This window comes from Bubalus bubalis, chromosome 11 (assembly GCF_019923935.1).
Source record: "Bubalus bubalis isolate 160015118507 breed Murrah chromosome 11, NDDB_SH_1, whole genome shotgun sequence".
In the NCBI taxonomy this organism is placed as follows: Eukaryota; Metazoa; Chordata; class Mammalia; order Artiodactyla; family Bovidae; genus Bubalus; species Bubalus bubalis.
In genome coordinates, this window is record NC_059167.1 from 97930993 (window position 1) to 97949717 (window position 18725).

Genomic DNA, 18725 nt, shown 5'->3' on the forward strand with positions numbered 1-18725 from the left:
CTCTATTAATCTAGTTTGTTTTCCCTTTTCAAAAACCAGTATTTTAAAAACTGGTTATAGAACATATAAAATATATACAATTACTTAGAAGAGTCATAATTTTAAGTTCTTCCCCATTTCAAGCCCTTCCTTTGGGAAACCAAGAAGGATAACAGACTGAGGTAAGGAGGAATGTAGGACTTATTTTAATTAAAAATAGAACACTGGAAAAGGCTTTTATACAAAACTTCAACTGTTTCTAACCCTCAGATTTCAGATTTATCCACCATCCTGTATTTCATTTAATTACAATGAGCACAGCATTTTGTTATGCTGATCCTTTAAAGAGCCAAAACAAGATAAAAATTCTTCACAACTCACCTGTTGTAAATCAATACTAGCATATTTTTAATATCTCTCTGCTTTTATAGTAATATTTACTTTAGATTATCTGAACACCTGTACTAATAATTATAAATAAAATTAGTTTTCTACTCTGAGTTATGACTATAAATATCAAAGGTAAGGGTATCCTCAAACATGTATAGTGCTAAATGAGGTAGCAAGACTATAAGAAACCACTAAAATAATGCCCACTTGAGTGGTTCAGCTTCAGCACCTGTTATATTCAGCCTTGTTATTGATAAATTCAGCATTGTTATTGATATTCAGCCTTGTTATTGAGGGAAGAAGCATGCAATTATAAAGTAGTTTTACACAAGGCTAAAGTGCTGGTTGGTCCTCATTCACTCAACCTAACAGCACAAAGTCAGCTGTATATCACCAAATCTTGCTCTTCTAGAAGTCAACAAAAGCCATGAGTATATGGGTCATTGTATCAAGTATATATGATTTAGTTAACATGTCCGTGACCTTTGACAAGGATTCAGAAATAAAAGATTAGAGTGCTGAATTTCTTTTTTTTTCCAATGTGCATCCAGGCCTACTAAGCACCTATTATTAATATTACTTCCTTATGAGAATTCCATTTTTTCTCCCTTCCTTTTTCAGAAATAGTTTTATAAAACATTAAATTCATGTATCTTTGAAAACCAGTTCTAAGATTTCTTGGATAATTAATGACTAAGAACGTAACAAATACTGATTCCACTATTCAAGTAAATAACTTCTTTTTTAAGAAATAAGAATTGGAAATTTTATTTACTACCCAAAGCAATTATGACTGGGGCTAAAAGAATACACAAAACTATTTGGTGGATAGTGGTCACAGAACATTTAACATACTAAAATGTGTATATTCCATTTATTTTCAAAACCGAATAAGCCTACCAGCTGTACTAAAGGGTGATACTGAAGGACAAACAGTGAAAGCTACAAACCATGCATAGTTTATGATCATGCTTCTTACTCCCTTCATTAACTAGAGCACTTTCCATTCTCACCTCAGATTTCTCCAGTTTATTCTGTGCGTCAATTTGTGTAACAATCTCATTCATGTTGGTCTCCAATACCATTCCCCCCATCACCATTTCTGCAAGAATATTGTGAACCTAAAGGAAAATATAATACACATCCATAAAGAAAACTATGTTTCATGATTCCAGTAATTTTTCTTTCAAATACTGCTGTGTCTGTTTTATGAGCTGTAAAATAAAAATAATTTGGAGTGAGAGTTTATAATACACTTATGTCACTGCTGTGAAGCCTTAGGTAATTATACAAACCTCTTTAAATCTTAGTTTAATGAGCTGTAAAACAGGGATGATAATAATAATATCTCCTTCCTAGAGTGTTGAGAAGATTAAGTGAGGTCAACCACCATGGAAGCGCCCCCAAAATAAATAATTTACAAATATTAGCTACCATGATTATAGTATCAAAATTAAAGCTAAAAAAATGACCTATTAGGGCCTTTTATACTAGATTCTTCATCAATAATTATTAAGTTGTTTTATGCTCAAGGTACTTAATAAGGCTATGTGGCCTTACTACTAGCTCTAGATTTAAAATGAAGTAAATTTTTTTTTTTTTTATATTGTGCTTATTTGCTCAGTCATGTCTGACTCTTTGCAATCTCATGGACTGTAGCCCATCAGGCTCCTCTGTCCATGGAATTTTCCAGGCAAGAATACTGGAGTGGAGTGCCATTTCTTTCTCCAGGGGATCTTCCAGACCCAGGTATCAAACTGCTGTCTCTCCTGTCTCCTGCATTGGCAGGCAGATTCTTTGGTGTTAGTGGTAAAGAACCTGCCTGCCAATGCAGGAGAACAAGTGATGCGGATTTGATCCCCATATTGGGAAGATTCCTCTGGAGAAGGGCATGGTAACCCTCCCTAGTATCCTTGCCTGGAGAATCCCATGGACAGAGGAGCCTGGTGCACTACAGTCCAAAGGGTTGCACAGAGTTGGACAAGACTGAAATGACTTAGCATCCTTGTTAGTATAGTGCTGAGTATTCCTGCCTGTCATACGGGAGACTGGGATTTGATTCCCAATGGGGAGGCAACACGCCCTTTTTGAGTTCCTGGTGGCTCAGATGGTAAAGAGTCTGCTTGCAATGCAAAAGACCCGGGTTTGATCCCTGGGTCGGGAATATCCCCTGGAGAAGGAAATGGCAACTCACTCCAGTCCTCTTGCTTGGAAAATCCCACGGATGGAGGAGCCTGGTATGTTATAGTCCATGGGGTCACAAAGAGTCTGACATGACTGGGCGACTTCACTTACTTTTCTTTCTAGCATAGCATAGCATAGTGCCACCTGGGAAGTGGCGCTTTCGTTATACTATAGGAAGTGGTGCTTTCTTTATATTATAGGTATTTTAATGATACTTTTGGGCTTCTCTGAGAGCTCAGTTGATAAAGAATCCACCTGCAATGCAGGAGACCCTGGTTCAATTCCTGGGTCGGGAAGATCTGCTGGAGAAGGGATAAGCTACCCACTCCAGTATTCTTGGGCTTCCCTTGTAGCTTAGCTGGTATAGAATACTCCTGCAATGCAGGAGACCTGGGTTTGATCTCTGGGTTGGGAAGATCCCTTGGAGAAGCAACAGGCTACCCACTTCAGTATTCTGCCTAGGAGAATATACAGTCCATGGGGTCACAAAGAGTTGGAAAGACTGAGCACTTTTCACTTTTAATAATACTTTTACCCCAAAGCTCTTTCTACATATCTAATTACTCAGATTTTTCATGATCAAAAACATTACAATGACAAAAATATCATTTTCCATTGGGGAGAAAAACTATAACCCAGGTGTTTTATCATAAGGAATTTACTGAATCAAAAATCACCAATTCAAAGCTGAAGTGGGTGTCAAGAGCAGTATACTGTGCTATAATATACATTTTTTGAAATAATGTGGCAGCATTAAGAATGGAGACTGTGAAATTAGATAGGTGTAAATACCGACTATCACTTATTAGCTCTACACCCTTCAGTAGTTACTTGACCTCTCTGTATGTTATCTGTAAAACAGAGGTAGAACAGTATGGCTACCTCACTGACTTATCATAAGGATTCAACAAATTCATGAAAAGTACTGTAGCACAGTACCTTACAGGTTTGTTTTTTTTTTTAAACAAAAACTTTAAAAAAGTTAAATATAGAATTAAGCTATTCAATTTTCATTCTTTTAGGATTTCATGCAAATATATTCATGATTTTTAAAATATCTTATCATTATTTACTAATATTTCATTTTGGAAAGTTGGACACTTCACACTCCAATTCTGAAAAATTCTACAAATTATTCTTCCTTAACAAACAAAATAAAACCAGAAGCTTTAAAAAATAGTACTAAATATCATCACTTCAACTAATATCCTTTCTGTTACTAGATAATATTTATTAAAACTCTGTTTTGATCCTGCTGGACTTACAATATCTGACTTAATTCTCACATTAACCTGTTACACTGAGAGAATAAACCAGCTTACTCAAGATACATAAGCTAATATGTAGCAAATTAATGACTCAAACCTAAATCTGATTGATCCAAGTCCAATACCTTGTTTTCTTCTGTTAACAATAATAAATGAAATAATTTATTCATAATAAGTACTATTTTTTAGTCTTAATCTATGAAAATCCAGTTAAAGGTTAAGAAGGTAACTAGGTGATAAAATTACCTTGTAAGAGCTAATAAGAACTGTATGTGTAAAAAGTGTTCAGAAAGAAAAGTCATGGCAGGGAGAAATATCAATAACCTCAGATATGCAGATGACACCACCGTTATGGCAGAAAGTGAAGAGGAACTAAAGAGCTTCTTAATGAAAGTGAAAGAGAAGAATGAAAAAGCTGGCTTAAAATTCAACATTCAAAAAATGAAGATCATGGCATTTGGTCTCATCATTTCATGGAAAATAGATGGGGAAAAAACAGAAACAGTGACAGACTTTTATTTTCTTGGGCTCCAAAATCACTGCAGATAGTGACTGCACCCATGAAATTAAAAGATGCTTGCTCCTTGGAAGAAAAGCTATGACCTAGACAGCATATTAAAAAGCAGAGATATTACTCTACCGACAAAAGTCCGTCTAGTCAAAGCTATGGTTTTTCCAGTAGTTATGGATGGATGTGAGAGTTGGATTCTAAAGAAAGCTGAGCACCAAAGAATTGATGCTTTTGAACTGTGGTGTTGGGAGAAGACTCTTGGGGGTCCCTTGGACTGAAAGGAGATCAAACGAGTCAATCCTAAAGAAAATCAGTTCCTGAATATTCATTGGAAGGACTGATGCTGAAACTGAAACTCCAACACTTTGGCCACCTGATGCTAAGAACTGATTCACTGGAAAAGACCCTGATGATGGGAAAGATTGAAGGTGGGAGGAGACGGGGATGACAGTGGTGGTTGGATGGCATCAATGACTTGATGGACATAAGTTTGAATAAGCTCCGGGAGTTGGTGATGGACAGGGAAGCCTGGCATGCTGCAGTCCATGGGGTTGCAAAGAACCATACAGGACTTAGCGACTGAACTGAACTGAGGGGAAAGAGATTCATTAAAACTTCTCTTTTAGCAGTAGAAATTCCTCTCTTCTTTGTAAAACAAATTCTCATGAGACAGCATGACTTGTAACAGTGATAGACGTGTAGCAGTTCCACCAGCTCCGTTTTGCTCAGGCTTTCTTGTGGCTTCATCCCTACACACATTGTTCTACTGCCTTTCGAAACATCTTAGAACACAAGCACTAGATTGGTAGAACTGTAGATTTCAGTAATACTGAAACATCTGCCAAGTTTAGAGGTATCAAAATATGAGCAGCCTACCAGTGTGAGTTGTAAGCAACAAATTCTAAGAATGTATGCAAATTTGTCCTCAAAGTTAAAAAAATCCTTATGAAGCAAATTTAGATCCTGAAAAGACAGAAAATACGAGCTAAATTCCTAAACATAATCTCAGTCATTACAAAGATAATAAATGCATAAAGACGGTATTCTCAGTGAGGGGGTATCATAAGTTATATAGAAATCCAAGGAGATGAACAGTTTGGTAAAGAGAACTATCAACTGGGAGGCTGCTGCTGCTGCTAAGTCACTTCAGTCGTGTCCCAGTCTGTGCGACCCCATAGATGGTGGCCCACCAGGCTCTGCCGTCCCTGGGATTCTCCAGGCAAGAACACTGGAGTGGGTTGCCATTTCCTTCTCCGATGCATGAAAGTGAAAAGGGAAAGTGAAGTCGCTCAGTCGTGTCCGACTCTTAGCGACCCCCTGGACTGCAGCCCACCAGGCTCCTCCGTCCATGGGATTTTCCAGGCAAGAGTACTGGAGTGGGGTGCCATCGCCTTCTCCAAACTGGGAGGCTACTCCAATACTATCCAGGTTGCTGTTGTTAGGCTGCTAAGTCATGTCCAACTCTTTGCAACCCCATGGACTGAGCATGCCAGGTGTCCAAAGTAAGGTATGGCACATGAGGAGGGGAAATTTAGAAGGTGAACATGTCCAGTGACAGAAAAATTCATGTTCCAAGAATTGAGAAGAATTTTGGCAGACTTAGTAAGAGAAAGAGGATAAGCTCTGCCTTCAGCTTAGCCCTAACTTACATGGATGACATATTTCAGTATTTTGTTTTATAAATCTTACTAAAAACAGATTTTTAAGGAAATAAAAGGGTAACAATATGCTTATAATACAACTCATCTACTAAACTGCTTTGATGTTCACCTAAAAGTTCAATAAGTTTTCATTCTCTTTTATGAATTTTTTTAAGTGTTTAAAAAGTGGCAAATACCACATTAACGATGTATTTTTGCTTTAAAGAAAAAAATGCCCTATCTACCCAACCATACAGCTTCCTCTGGACATAGACCATAACTTTTAAATTTCATTTTTACTTTTTTAAAAATTCACCATATAAGAAACACAGAAACATATATAAAAACAGTCTCTGCCACCCTCTGCTTCTGTTATTAGGTCCCTCTATTCAAAGATAATCACAGTACTTGTATCTTATATATCCTCCCAGAAGACTGACGCACATACTTGTTATATGTGTGTGCACATCTAATGTACACAAATGAGATTACATTGTACACACTATTCTCATAGTTCCACAAGAAAATAAAAATTGAATTGAAAGTTACAAGCAAGAAAAAACGAGCCTGTCACTTAATAAAGTAATAAAAGTTACTGGAGCCAGATACATGTATAAAAACGATCAATGAAACTGTTGGTAAGAGCAAACAAAAATATAAAATTAAAATGGTGAATCTACCATATTAATTATCACACACCTTATAATGAGAGAAATATACAGATTCTTCAGAAATATAGTTAAGTTATTAAATGAACAAATGAGTGGGTCAGAACAGTATCTATGATATAGTCCCACTGAGGTACACTAAAAAAATCACATACATCCACACACTTGGATATGCCCAGAAAAATTCTGAAAAGGCACATAAATAATTTTTAAAATAAGACTTTATCTTTTAAGAGCTGTTTTAGGTTCAAAACAAAATTAAGAGGAAGCTACAGAGGCTATTCCACACATACAGCCCTGGCCTCTGACAGACACTGCCTGCTGAGAGTGGCGAATCTGTTAAAGCCAATGAACCTACACTGAGACAAGATCACCCAAAGTCACAGTCACTCTCAGAGCTCTCTTCTGCTGTTCTACATTCTATGATAAACAGCCATCACTGTTGTGTCCCAGAGAGTACCCAAAATACCCTCTATGGCCTATGTATTCATCCATTCCCCTCCTTCCCCAACTCTGACAACCACTAATCTTTTCAGTATTTGCATAGCTTTGCCTTTTTCAGAATGCCATACCGTTGGAATCATACAGTACATAGCCTTCTCTGATTGGTTTCCTATACTTAGCAATATGTATTTTAAGGCTCATCAATGTCTTTTCATAGTTTGATAATTTGTTTTTAGCACTGAATAAAATTCCACTGATTGCATATAACACAGCTTGTTTTTCCATTTACCACTGAAAGACATCTCGGTTACTTTCAAGTTTTGGCAACTGCAAAAAGAGCTGCTATAATCATCCATGTGCATGCTATTGTATGGACGCAAGTTTTCAACTCTTTTGGGCAAACACCAAGGAGCACAGTTGCTGGATTGTATGATAACAGTATGTTTACTTTTTTGAAAAGAAACTGCCAAACTGTCTTCCACAGTGACTACCATTTTGTATTCCCACCAGAAATGAATGAGAATTCCTGTTGCTCCACATCTTTACCAGAATTTGATGTTATCGATGTTCTGGACTTTAGCCATTCAAATAGGTGTACAACGTGTTACAAATATTTTTTAATAGATAGTAGTTACCTAAGCAATGGCACTGGAGGACTGAGGAAGAAAGACTTACTTTCTTCTATAGATTTTGTTCATTCGTCTTGAAAACTTTTAACACAAGCATATATTGCTAGAGAAAAAAAAAGCTTCCAAAGAGTTCAGAGGAACAATATTAAAGGCAACAGCCACGTATGTATTTAAGTAATTTAAGAGGTAACTCAAAGGTGCTGAATATTTGTGAGTGATAAGAGAAGACAAGCATGCCACCTTTTACACTGTTAAACAATGAAGAACATGACATCATGAGAAACGCTGGGCTGGAAGAAGCACAAGCTGGAATCAAGACTGCCAGGAGAAATATCAATAACCTCAGATATGCAGATGACACCACCCTTATGGCAAAAAGTGAAGAGGCTCTTGATGAAAGTGAAAGAGGAGAGTGAAAAAGTTGGCTTAAAGCTCAACATTCAGAAAACTAAGATCATGGCATCTGGTCCCATCACTTCATGGGAAATAGATGGGGAAGCAGTGGAAACTTCATTCACTGAAATTTTATTCACTTCATTCACTGAAATTTTATTCAGTGCTAAAGTCAGACTTTATTTTTTGGGGCTCCAAAATCACTGCAGATGGTGACTGCAGCCATGAAATTAAAAGACACTTACTCCTTGGAAGGAAAGTTATGACCAACCTAGATAGCATACTGAAAAGCAGAGACATTACTTTGCCAACAAAGGTCCATCTAGTCAAGGATATGGTTTTTCCTGTGGTCATGTATGGATGTGAGAGTTGGACTGTGAAGAAGGCTGAGCGCTGAAGAATTGATGCTTTTGAACTGTGGTGTTGGAGAAGACTCTTGCGAGTCCCTTGGACTGCAAGGAGACCCAACCAGTCCATTCTGAAGGAGAGCAGTCCTGGGTGTTCATTGGAAGGACTGATGCTGAGGCTGAAACTCCAATACTTTGGCCACCTCATGTGAAGAGTTGACTCATTGGAAAAGACTCTGATGCTGGGAGGGATTGGGGGCAGGAGGAGAAGGACACGACAGAGGATGAGATGGCTAGATGTCATCACCGACTTGATGCACATGAGTTTGGGTAAACTCCGGGAGTTGGTGATGGACAGGGAGGCCTGGTGTGCTGCGATTCATGGGGTCACAAAGAGTCAGACACGACTGACCGACTGAACGGAACTGAACTGAAGAACATGAGATTTCTGCTTAAAACTACTGTAACATATAAGTTTAAGTGGGCTCTGTATTATTTTATTATTATTTATACAGCATTATAATATCCACTCGGAGAAGGCAATGGCACCCCACTCCAGTACTCTTGCCTGGAAAATCCCATGGATGGAGGAGTCTGGTATGCTGCAGTCCATGGGGTCACTAAGTCAGACATGACTGAGCAACTTCACTTTCACCTTTTGCTTTCATGCATTGGAGAAGGAAATGGCAATCCACTCCAGTGTTCTTGCCTGGAGAATCCCAGAGACAGGGGAGCCTGGTGGGCTGCCATCTATGGGGTCGCACAGAGTCGGACACGACTGAAGCGACTTAGCAGCAGCAGCAGCAGCATAATGTTCACTGTTGGCCTCTAATAAGTGCATCTAATAAGGATTAGATGACAATATGACAACACTTTTTCTTCTTCAAAATCATTTATCTCAATTATCTTAAAATTTAAAAAACATGGCATTCTTTTTATATGTAACAGTTTACCCCATCAATAAACCACATTTATTAGATATTTATATATAGTGCTACAGACAGCAGCATCTTGGTTGAGTAAAGCCTATATAATCATTGGAGAGTAAATGAAGATTAAATCAACACATTTCACTTTTTAACAGTTACAAGTCAAGTAGAAACAAGCATCTAAAACCAAAGAAATGGAAGGAGGTCAAATTACATAGAGTCCTTTCTATGGACTGTCACTAGTTTTCAAAACATAAAAGCTACTTTGTTGTAATTTATGCTAGAAATGAGGTCCTTGGCACCAAACGTCTTTTAATTTGACTACACTAATATCTTACTACAGGGGTAGTCAAGTAAAACATGGCATATACAACATTTCACTTAAGAATGAAGCTGATACATATATATTGATATGGAAGGATCTAAAGAGAGATGAAGACAAAAGCAAGGTATAGAACATTATGTGAAATAAAAACATAATCATTCACTGAACCAAGAGCACTATGCATATCCTTGAAAATAAATACAAAGTATTTATTTTATAAATACACTATTAAGAGGAAGGACTTCTGGGAGCACTGTACGGTAGGGGTGAGTTGGTGCACGGAGGGGATGAGGGAAGAAGAGTTTTCATGTTTAATCATATAGCCTTCAGTGTTATCTGACTTGTTTCTAAAGGAAGGTAAGCATTATTATTTTAATTTTAAAATAATAAAACATATGCGTAACACTGCAATGTTAATGGCTGTCTGAGTGCCTGTGAGAAAAAGACAGAGGCACACGTCCTCCTAAAACAAGTGTGAGCTACTTGAGGACTGGGGTAAGGAAACAGTTTTCACATAACCCTGCAAAGTGTGAAGGACTCAATAAATATTCTGTAAAATGCGTTTTGCAAAGAACATTTTCTTCTTCTCCTCTTGCAAAAGGAGCAGGAGTTTTGAAAAGGGGTGAAGAGGAAGCAAAGCAGAGTTACAACTCTACTCTAAAAACTATAGTACTGTTTAGATTTTTTAAGTTAAGACAGAATAGCCAATTATGATGCAATGACATATTATTTAAGATATGCTAGAACATTTCCATCTATGTACTTACGTGGGTCATATGCTTACTAATTTGATAATAAAATGCTAATATATATATTTACTAAGACAAATTTAAACAATGTACCTAAAGTCATCTATTAATACCTGTATTTAAAATTCTAAGTGGTCTAAATAAATCTCACTTCACGTTTTGGTATTTTTTCAAATGTGAGCATAGCTCAGTTCAGTTCAGTCACTCAGTTGTGTCTGACTCTTTGCGACCCCATGGACTGGAGCACGCTAGGCTTCCCTGTCTATCACCAACTCCGGGAGCCAACTCAAACTCATGTCCATCGTGTCAGTGATGTCATCCAACCATCTCATCCTCTGTTGTCCCCTTCTCCTCCTACCTTCAATCTTTCCCAGCATCAGGGTCTTTTCCAACGGGTCAGTTTTTCGTGTCAGGTGGCCAAAGTGTTGGAGTTTCAGCTTCAGCATCAGTCCTTCCAATGAACACTCAGGACTGATTTCCTTTAGGATTGACTGGTTGGATCTCCTTGCAGTCCAAGGGACTCTCAAGAGTCTTCTGCAACACCATAGTTCAAAGCATCAATTCTTCGGTGCTCAGCTTCCTTTAGAGTCCAACTCTCACATCCATACATGAATGCTGGAAAAACCATAGCTAGACTAGATGGACCTTTGTTGGCAAAGTAATGTCTCTGCTTTTTAATATGCTGTCTAGGTTGGTCATAACTTTTCTTCTTTTTAAGCATCTTTTTATTTCATGGCTGCAGTCACCATCTGCAGTGATTTTTGAGCCCAGAAAAATAAAGTCTGACACTGTTTCCACTGTTTTTCCATCTATTTGCCATGAATTGATAGGGCTGGATGCCATGATTTTAGTTTTCTAAATGTTGAGCTTTAAGCCAACATTTTCACTCTCCTCTTTCACTTTCATCAAGAGGCTCTTTAGCTCTTCTTCATTTTCTGCCATAAGGGTGGTGTCATCTGCACATATGAGGTTATTGACACTTCTCCCGGCAATCTTGATATCTAGCTTGTGCTTCATCCAGCCCAGCATTTCACATGATGTACTCTGCATTAAAGTTAAATAAGCAGGGTGACAATATACAGCGTTGACATACTCCTTTCCCAATTTGGAATCAGTCTGTTGTTCCATGTCCTGTTCTAACTGTTGCTTCTTGACCTGCATACAGATATCAGGAGACAGGTCAGATGGTCTGGTATTCCCATCTCTTTAAGAATTTTCCACAGTTTGTTGTGATCCACACAGTCAAATGCTTTGGCGTAGTTAATAAAGCAAAAGCAGATGTTTTTCTGGAACTCTCATTTTTTTTTTGATGATCCAGCGGATGTTGGCAATTTGATCTCTGGTTCCTCGGCCTTTTCTAAAACCAGCTTGAACATCTGGAAGTTCATGGTTCATGTACTGTTGAACCTGGCTTGGAGAATTTTGAGCATTACTTTGCTAGTGTGTGAGATGAGTGCAACTGTGCAGTAGTTTGAACATTTTTGGCATTGCCTTTCTTTGGGATTGGAACGAAAACTGACCTTTTCCAGTCCTGTGGCCACTGTTGAGTTTTCCAGATTTGCTGGCATATTGAGTGCAGCACTTTCACGGCATCATCTTTTAGGATTTGAAGTAGCTCAACTGGAATCCCATCACCTCCACTAACTTTACATTTGAATACTAAAAACATCATTACTTTATGAACCACCGAAAAGGAAAAATGCTGCTAATTAAATTATGACAAGCTATAGAATTGTAAATGTATACTGATCTAAATTAAAAGACACTTGCTCCTTGGAAGAAAAGTTATGATCAACCTAGACAGCATATTAAAAAGCAGAGACATTACTTTACTGACAAAAGTCTGTCTAGTCAAAGCCATGGTTTTTCCAGTAGTCATGTGTGGATGTGAGAGTTAGACCTAAAAGAAAGCTGAGTGCTGAAGAATTGATGCTTTTGAACTGTGGTGCTGGAGAAGACTCCTGAGCATCCATCCCTTGGACAGCAAGGAGATCAAACCAGTCAATCCTGAAGGAAATCAGTCCTGAATATTCATTGGAAAGACTGATGCTGAAACTGAAGCTCCAATACTTTGGCCACCTGATGGGAAGAACTGACTCATTAGAAAAGACTCTGATGCTGGGAAAGACTGAAGGCAGGAGAAGAGGATGACACAAGATGAGATGGTTGGATGGCATCATCGACTCAATGGACATGAATTTGAGCAAGCTCCAGGAGTTGGTGATGGAAGCGGAAGCCTGGCATGCTGCAGTCCATGGGGTTGCAAAGAATCAGACACAACTAAGTGACTGAACTGAACTGATCTCAAAAATGTTAAAAATGTGAAAGAAAATCAGCATTTTAGAATCAATGAAATATGGTATTTTCTTATCATGCTTTAGCTCCACAGGTACTTATAAATAAAAGAAAAGCTATAATGAAAAACTTTAAGTAAGAAAATGGATGTCTTTGGGTTTTACTGGAGTCACACCAACATTAAAAAAAGAGCTTACCTTCAGAAATAGATCTTCTCAAAATGTACTTATCAGAACTTTATTAAATCTAAAAATACATTAAATTTTTGTATAATTAATTCTCCAACAGGTTAGCTGACATGACAAAGTATTATACAAATCAAAGCTTTCACTTGGTAATGTCATTAAGCTGAAGAAAGTACTTGCTTGTTTGCTAAGGAAGTACCTGGTTCTATAGGCATGTGGTCAACATTGAGATTGATGCAACTGAGCAGGTTCTGCTGCTCAAGAGCACAGTCTCCACATACACTTCTCTCTTCTTTAACATTATATCATGAAAGAAAAGTCTACAGTATGATAACTTTGAAAATGATTTTGAAAGGAATTAAGAGTATATTTTGCTAGTCCATCAAAATTTTGATAAAATTTTCAAGGCAAAATGGAAAGGGAAAGCATACAACATACTTTTAATATATTATAACATACTACTAATAATTAATACATTTTTAAAATTGCTGAATATGCCTCAGTCTTTCTCTCTTCTATATTGGATATTTCTTGTTCCATTTTCCTTGACCTGTAAACTATCTTTCCATTTTCAATCTTTTTGTCTCTCAAAATATATTAATTAGAACTTCATTAAATCTAAAAATACATTAAATTTTTGTGTAATTATTCTTCAGGAGGATAGCTGACATATCAAAGTGCTATATAAATCGAAACTTTCACCTGATAATGTCATGAACCTGAAGAAAGTCTTCACTGAGGAAGTAATTGGTTCTGTAAGTATGCAGTTAATATTAACCACATATAACTTTTAACCATGAACATATAACATTAACCACAGATAACATTTTCAGTCTTTCTTGACTTTTTATGCTACAATATGGACAATGGGTTCTACCTTTCTATTTACTCAGATGTGTCTGTTTAAATTTATCCGCTGAAAATTTTAATTTTGATATTTTTTTCCTTTTCCAGAAATTCCATTAACTCCTCTAGTAGTTACATATGCTTTCTCATGGAGCATATGTACTGATTGTTCAGCCTATTTTTCATTTCTCTTGTTGAGATGGCTTTTTAAAAAAAAAAAAAAAAAGAAAACAAGCAATGGACATCAGTGTAAGATTTTGTGAAATTTGAGCAAAATCTGTTAATAATATTGCATCACATGTTAATTTTCTATTTTTTTTATAACATAGTATTTCTATTTTTTTTTCTCTGCCTACTCACTGGTACTTAGGCGTGGTTGCTGAAATCTCTTAAAGGTTCATTTCTTTCATTGGTGGAAGGAAAAGAAGACTCTCATCCTATGTCCTGTGGTTTAAGGACTGGCTATCAAACTCCTTAAGCGAGAGTGGGCTACAGGAAACCACCTCAGCTCTTAATTCTTCATTCTCCTGGCCCGAAGGGTAGGAAAGATACTGAGGCCTCCAATCAGATCTCCCTTACTCTGATCTTTTTCTTGAGGGGGTGGGGTGGGTAAGAAGCAGGGAGAAATAGAGCACATTATAGCTGTCAATGTCAAAGTCATACATGTTCCAAACCAAGCTCTTTATAAATCTTCAGCTGTACCATCTTTGTCCTGGGATGTGATGGTGTGTTGCAGTAGCAGCAACAACCTGGGGCTGCTCAATTAGAGCCAGGGTGTGCAGGAAATGGGCAGGTAACGCAACTGAGCAAATAAGCAGACCTTCCCAGTAAACCCACAATGGCCATGTAAGTAAGAAATAAACCAAGTTACTCATGTTTTAGATCTTATGACTGCAATGTAACTGAACTGTAGGAAAGAGTCTGACTCTATTTTTGCAAGCCCCACTGTTCTCCCTTCCTCTCCTGCCCACATCTGGGCAAACTGATAAGAAAGTCTATGTGCTCCTTCCTTTACACTGCCAGGAAATTCAAACTGTGCAAGACCTGAGCTACATCTGAAAACCCTCATTCCAGTCCCAACCCGCTAACCACATAAAACCCCAAGATAGTCACTGTTCTTGTTCTCCCCCTAAATGCTTATTATGTGACTGATAAACCTTCTCATATCAGATCTTCTTGGTGTACATGTGGTATCTTCAGTCTCTACATCCAAATAAATTTTGGGTTGGGTGTACTGTTCCATTCTTCAGGGTGACTACAAATATTAGCTTATGTGACTGATAAAGAAACTGTTACCTCTCAACAACAATCACAATAAAGGAAAAGACAAAGGCTTAGGGGTTGGTTGGTAGGCCACATGGAAATTATTGTATGAAAGTTAGTGATCCAAGTTTGTAGTGGTAAAACATTGGCAAAAAAGCAGATAAATTTACCCATGAAAACTCATTTCTCTCTAACATAAAAACTGATATTGTTACCATGGATCCCAGAGAGACAGCATGTAGGACAAGATAAACATACTGCATAAATTAGAAATAATCTGGTATTTGTTACTGTAGCATAAACTAATCCATCTTGACTGATAACAGAATGGGTATTCTTTACAACTTCCTTCTTTCCTTTACCCAAGTGTGGTCTAACAGCACTCAGAGGGTTGTGCAGAATTTGCCCCTAAGAAGAAATGAGCTAAGATATTTAGGAGATCCCTGACTGCTAGAAGGTCCAGGGCTGCTTGGAAGCTGAAAACAAGCCTACTTTCACAGAAGGGGTAAAAAAAGACTAGCATTGTTTTAGATATAAAGTATTGGGACAGAAAAAGACCCTGATGCTGGGAAAGACTGTAAACAAAAGGAGAAGGGGGCAGCAGAGGATGAGATGGTTGGATGGCATCACTGATTCAACAGACATGAGTTTGGGCAAATTTCAGGAGACAGTGGAGGACAGAGGAGCCTGGAGTGCTGTAGTTCATGGGCTGCAAAGAGTTGGACACGACTTAGCAGCTGAACGCCAACAACAACTAATAGGGAAAAGAAATGTCTACTTGACTGGTCTGTAACTTCTGTTAAACTGAAACTTTTTCTCATTGCATTGAAGAAAAATTAAAACAAAATTTGAGGCCAGAAAGAAGAGGCACAGCTAATTTTGGCAGGTTCCAAAACAGTGATACATGGTTGTGTGATATGAACAGGCTATTCACACTATATATATGATCCTATAAAGACAATATTTGCTTCTGTACTTAATTGTACCAAAAAAATCTAGGAATACACATACTCTAAAATGCTAACACTCTTGAGAATCCCTTGGACTGCAAGGAGATCCAACCAGTCCATTCTGAAGGAGGTCAGCCCTGGGATTTCTTTGGAAGGAATGATGCTAAAGCTGAAACTCCAGTACTTTGGCCACCTCATGCGAAGAGTTGACTCATTGGAAAAGACTCTGATGCTGGGAGGGACTGGGGGCAGGAGGAGAAGGGGACGACAGAGGATGAGATGGCAGGATGGCATCACTGACTCGATGGATGTGAGCCTGAGTGAACTTTGGGAGTTGGTGATGGATAGGGAGGCCTGGCGTGCTGTGATTCATGGGGTCACAAAGAGTCGGACACGACTGAGTGACTGAACTGAACTGAACTGAGTGTCAATTAAACAAGGAGGTGATTAGACCGGGGTGGTTCTAATACATTAACAGTCTGCATGAGCAAAGTGAAACCTAAGCCTGAAATGCCTCAAGGTTAAGAAACCAAAACCTAAGAACAACCAATATACACAGCCTTCCCAAATAATGTAACTGCTTAAGCAACAGCCAGGGCTTCCCTGATAGCTCAGTTGGTAAAGAACCTGCCTGCAATGAGGGAGACCTGGGTTTGATCCCTGGGTTGGAAAGACCCACTGGAGAAGGCAAAGGCTACCCACTCCAGTATTCTGGCCTGGAGAATTCCATGGACTATATAGTCCATGGGGTCGCAAAGAGCAACTTTCACGCAACAGCCATTCACTTTCACTTTCAAGCAACTTTAATTTTTTTCACTTTCATCAGATAATTCCCTTGCTTTGCTTCTGCTTCTTCTCTATAAACACCTTTCATTTAGCTTGCATCAGTGGAGTGCTCATAACCAATTCTGGTTAGGTGCTGACCAATTGGAATCCATTTTTATGCAAATAAAATGTTCAATGTGCCTAAACTTATCTTTTAATACTAGACAATCTCTGAAATTGAGATGGCTTCTATTTATTTTCTTATTTGCTTTTTCTGATTTTTCTAAAATGAATGTATATTAATGTAAAATAGAAGTTATAAAAATACCATGTGTCATGTATGGAATGTATATATATGTAAGAGTTTAATTTTTCTATTAAGGAAAATTTTTCTATTACAAATGCAACAACTTTACTCTTACTGCGACATTTTACAATAGAATCCTCCATTTTCTCAAAAAATTGCTACATGTAACATATAATGATTTGAGCAGTCATTTGATCTAATGATCTTTGAGCAATCATTTTAAAAATAGAATTTTAAACAGTTTAACCATGTACCAAAACATACTTTAGAATATTGTGAACCCTAAGGCCTAAAAACAACAGGAGTCTTTGTAAGTGCAAATAGCATAAGATAGATAATAGGAAAAAGCAATAGAAAACTAAAAAGAATTCTCTTAAAAATATCCAGGTTAAGTTCTTTGTGCAAAATGAGTCAATATATGAAATTAAATCACTTAGATGAGAAATGTGACCTAAAGGACTGGCTAATGGTAAATGTATTCTTCTGATGTTCACAAATAATAAAATGCATTTTTTTTTGTTATGTCTTGATTGTGGTAGTGTACATAACTAAATGCATTTGCCAAAACTCAGTAAAATGTATGCTTAAAGCTGCTGAATTTTAATGTATGTGAATTACATTTCAATGAAGCTTTTAAAAATCACAATTTTTTGTTAAAATTTTCATATTATTTCCCAACAATTTTATTCAATGATTGAGCCATTCAAAACAATGTTATATTTTATCAACTTAACAGAGAAAAAAATCCATGTATAGTAGAAGTGGAATCTCTTATAAATTCCCTATCCCCAACAGCCAGTAAGACTAAAGAATTCAGTCATTCAGGCTAAGAATTCACTCACTCTCCCTCGCTCTCACCTCCTTTCAATAGACCATCAAGTCCTATCAATTTACCTTCTTTCATCTCAGCTCTACTGCCTTAGTTCATTTCTTCCTGGACCACTGCAGTACACTTCTAACTGATTTCCTTGTCTTTACTCTCCCACCTACCAATCCACTACCCTTAAAGCAGAAAATTATTTTGTTTTGTCCCTCCCCAAATGAACAAACAAAGCAACAACAAGGCCAAAAAACACTTGTTTTAAGAAATTAAATTGGTTCAGAATGAAGTCCCAAATCCATGGGAGTAAAAGTACTTTAAAATTAGGCTTCCTGATCAATATCAAATCCTCCCCTCACAAAAAGCATGTATTTTATATCTCTGCCTGTAGAGTCATCCCCTCCTTTTCGGTTTGTGAAATATCTATGAACCCTTTAACCTTTTTTTCTTAAAAAAAAAAAAAAAAATCCAGTTTAAATGTAATTTCCTTCATTCCCATCTCATCCTCTAGATGTGAATTCCTCTAGGTTAGGGTCTGAAGCTTCTTCACTAAACACAGTGCCTGGCTCATAGTAAACACAACTAATGAACTGAATAAAGGATTAAAAATAGCATTATTCACTAAATTTATTTTTACTTTGACAAATACAAATTAACATTTTTCTAAGATAAAAATTTTAGAAAATTTGATAATATAGAAGCTGTACCTTGTCTACATGGAAAATTAAATCCAGTTCACAGACATTTTCAAAACACTTGTCTAATGTTTCCACAAATACCTAAAGAAAAGAAAAAAGGTTAAAAGCTTTTGAGAATTATACAAGTTCATTCAAATCTA

General features: G+C 37.3%; 1 protein-coding gene across 4 annotated transcripts in view; it reads right to left on the minus strand.

The window, feature by feature from the left end:
• AP3S1 (adaptor related protein complex 3 subunit sigma 1) overlaps window positions 1-18725 on the minus strand; it is a 74593-nt gene that overhangs the window by 8581 nt on the left and 47287 nt on the right. For 3 of the 4 annotated variants that reach the window (XM_044925497.2, XM_006047260.4, XR_006543093.2), the window contains exons 4-5: window positions 18595-18666; window positions 1383-1490 (exon numbers count right to left, since the gene is read on the minus strand). In XM_044925497.2, the coding sequence (XP_044781432.1) occupies window positions 1383-1490; window positions 18595-18666 (180 nt within the window). The remainder of the gene's footprint in view (window positions 1-1382; window positions 1491-18594; window positions 18667-18725) is intronic. The other variant, XM_044925498.2, reaches the window with a different exon arrangement.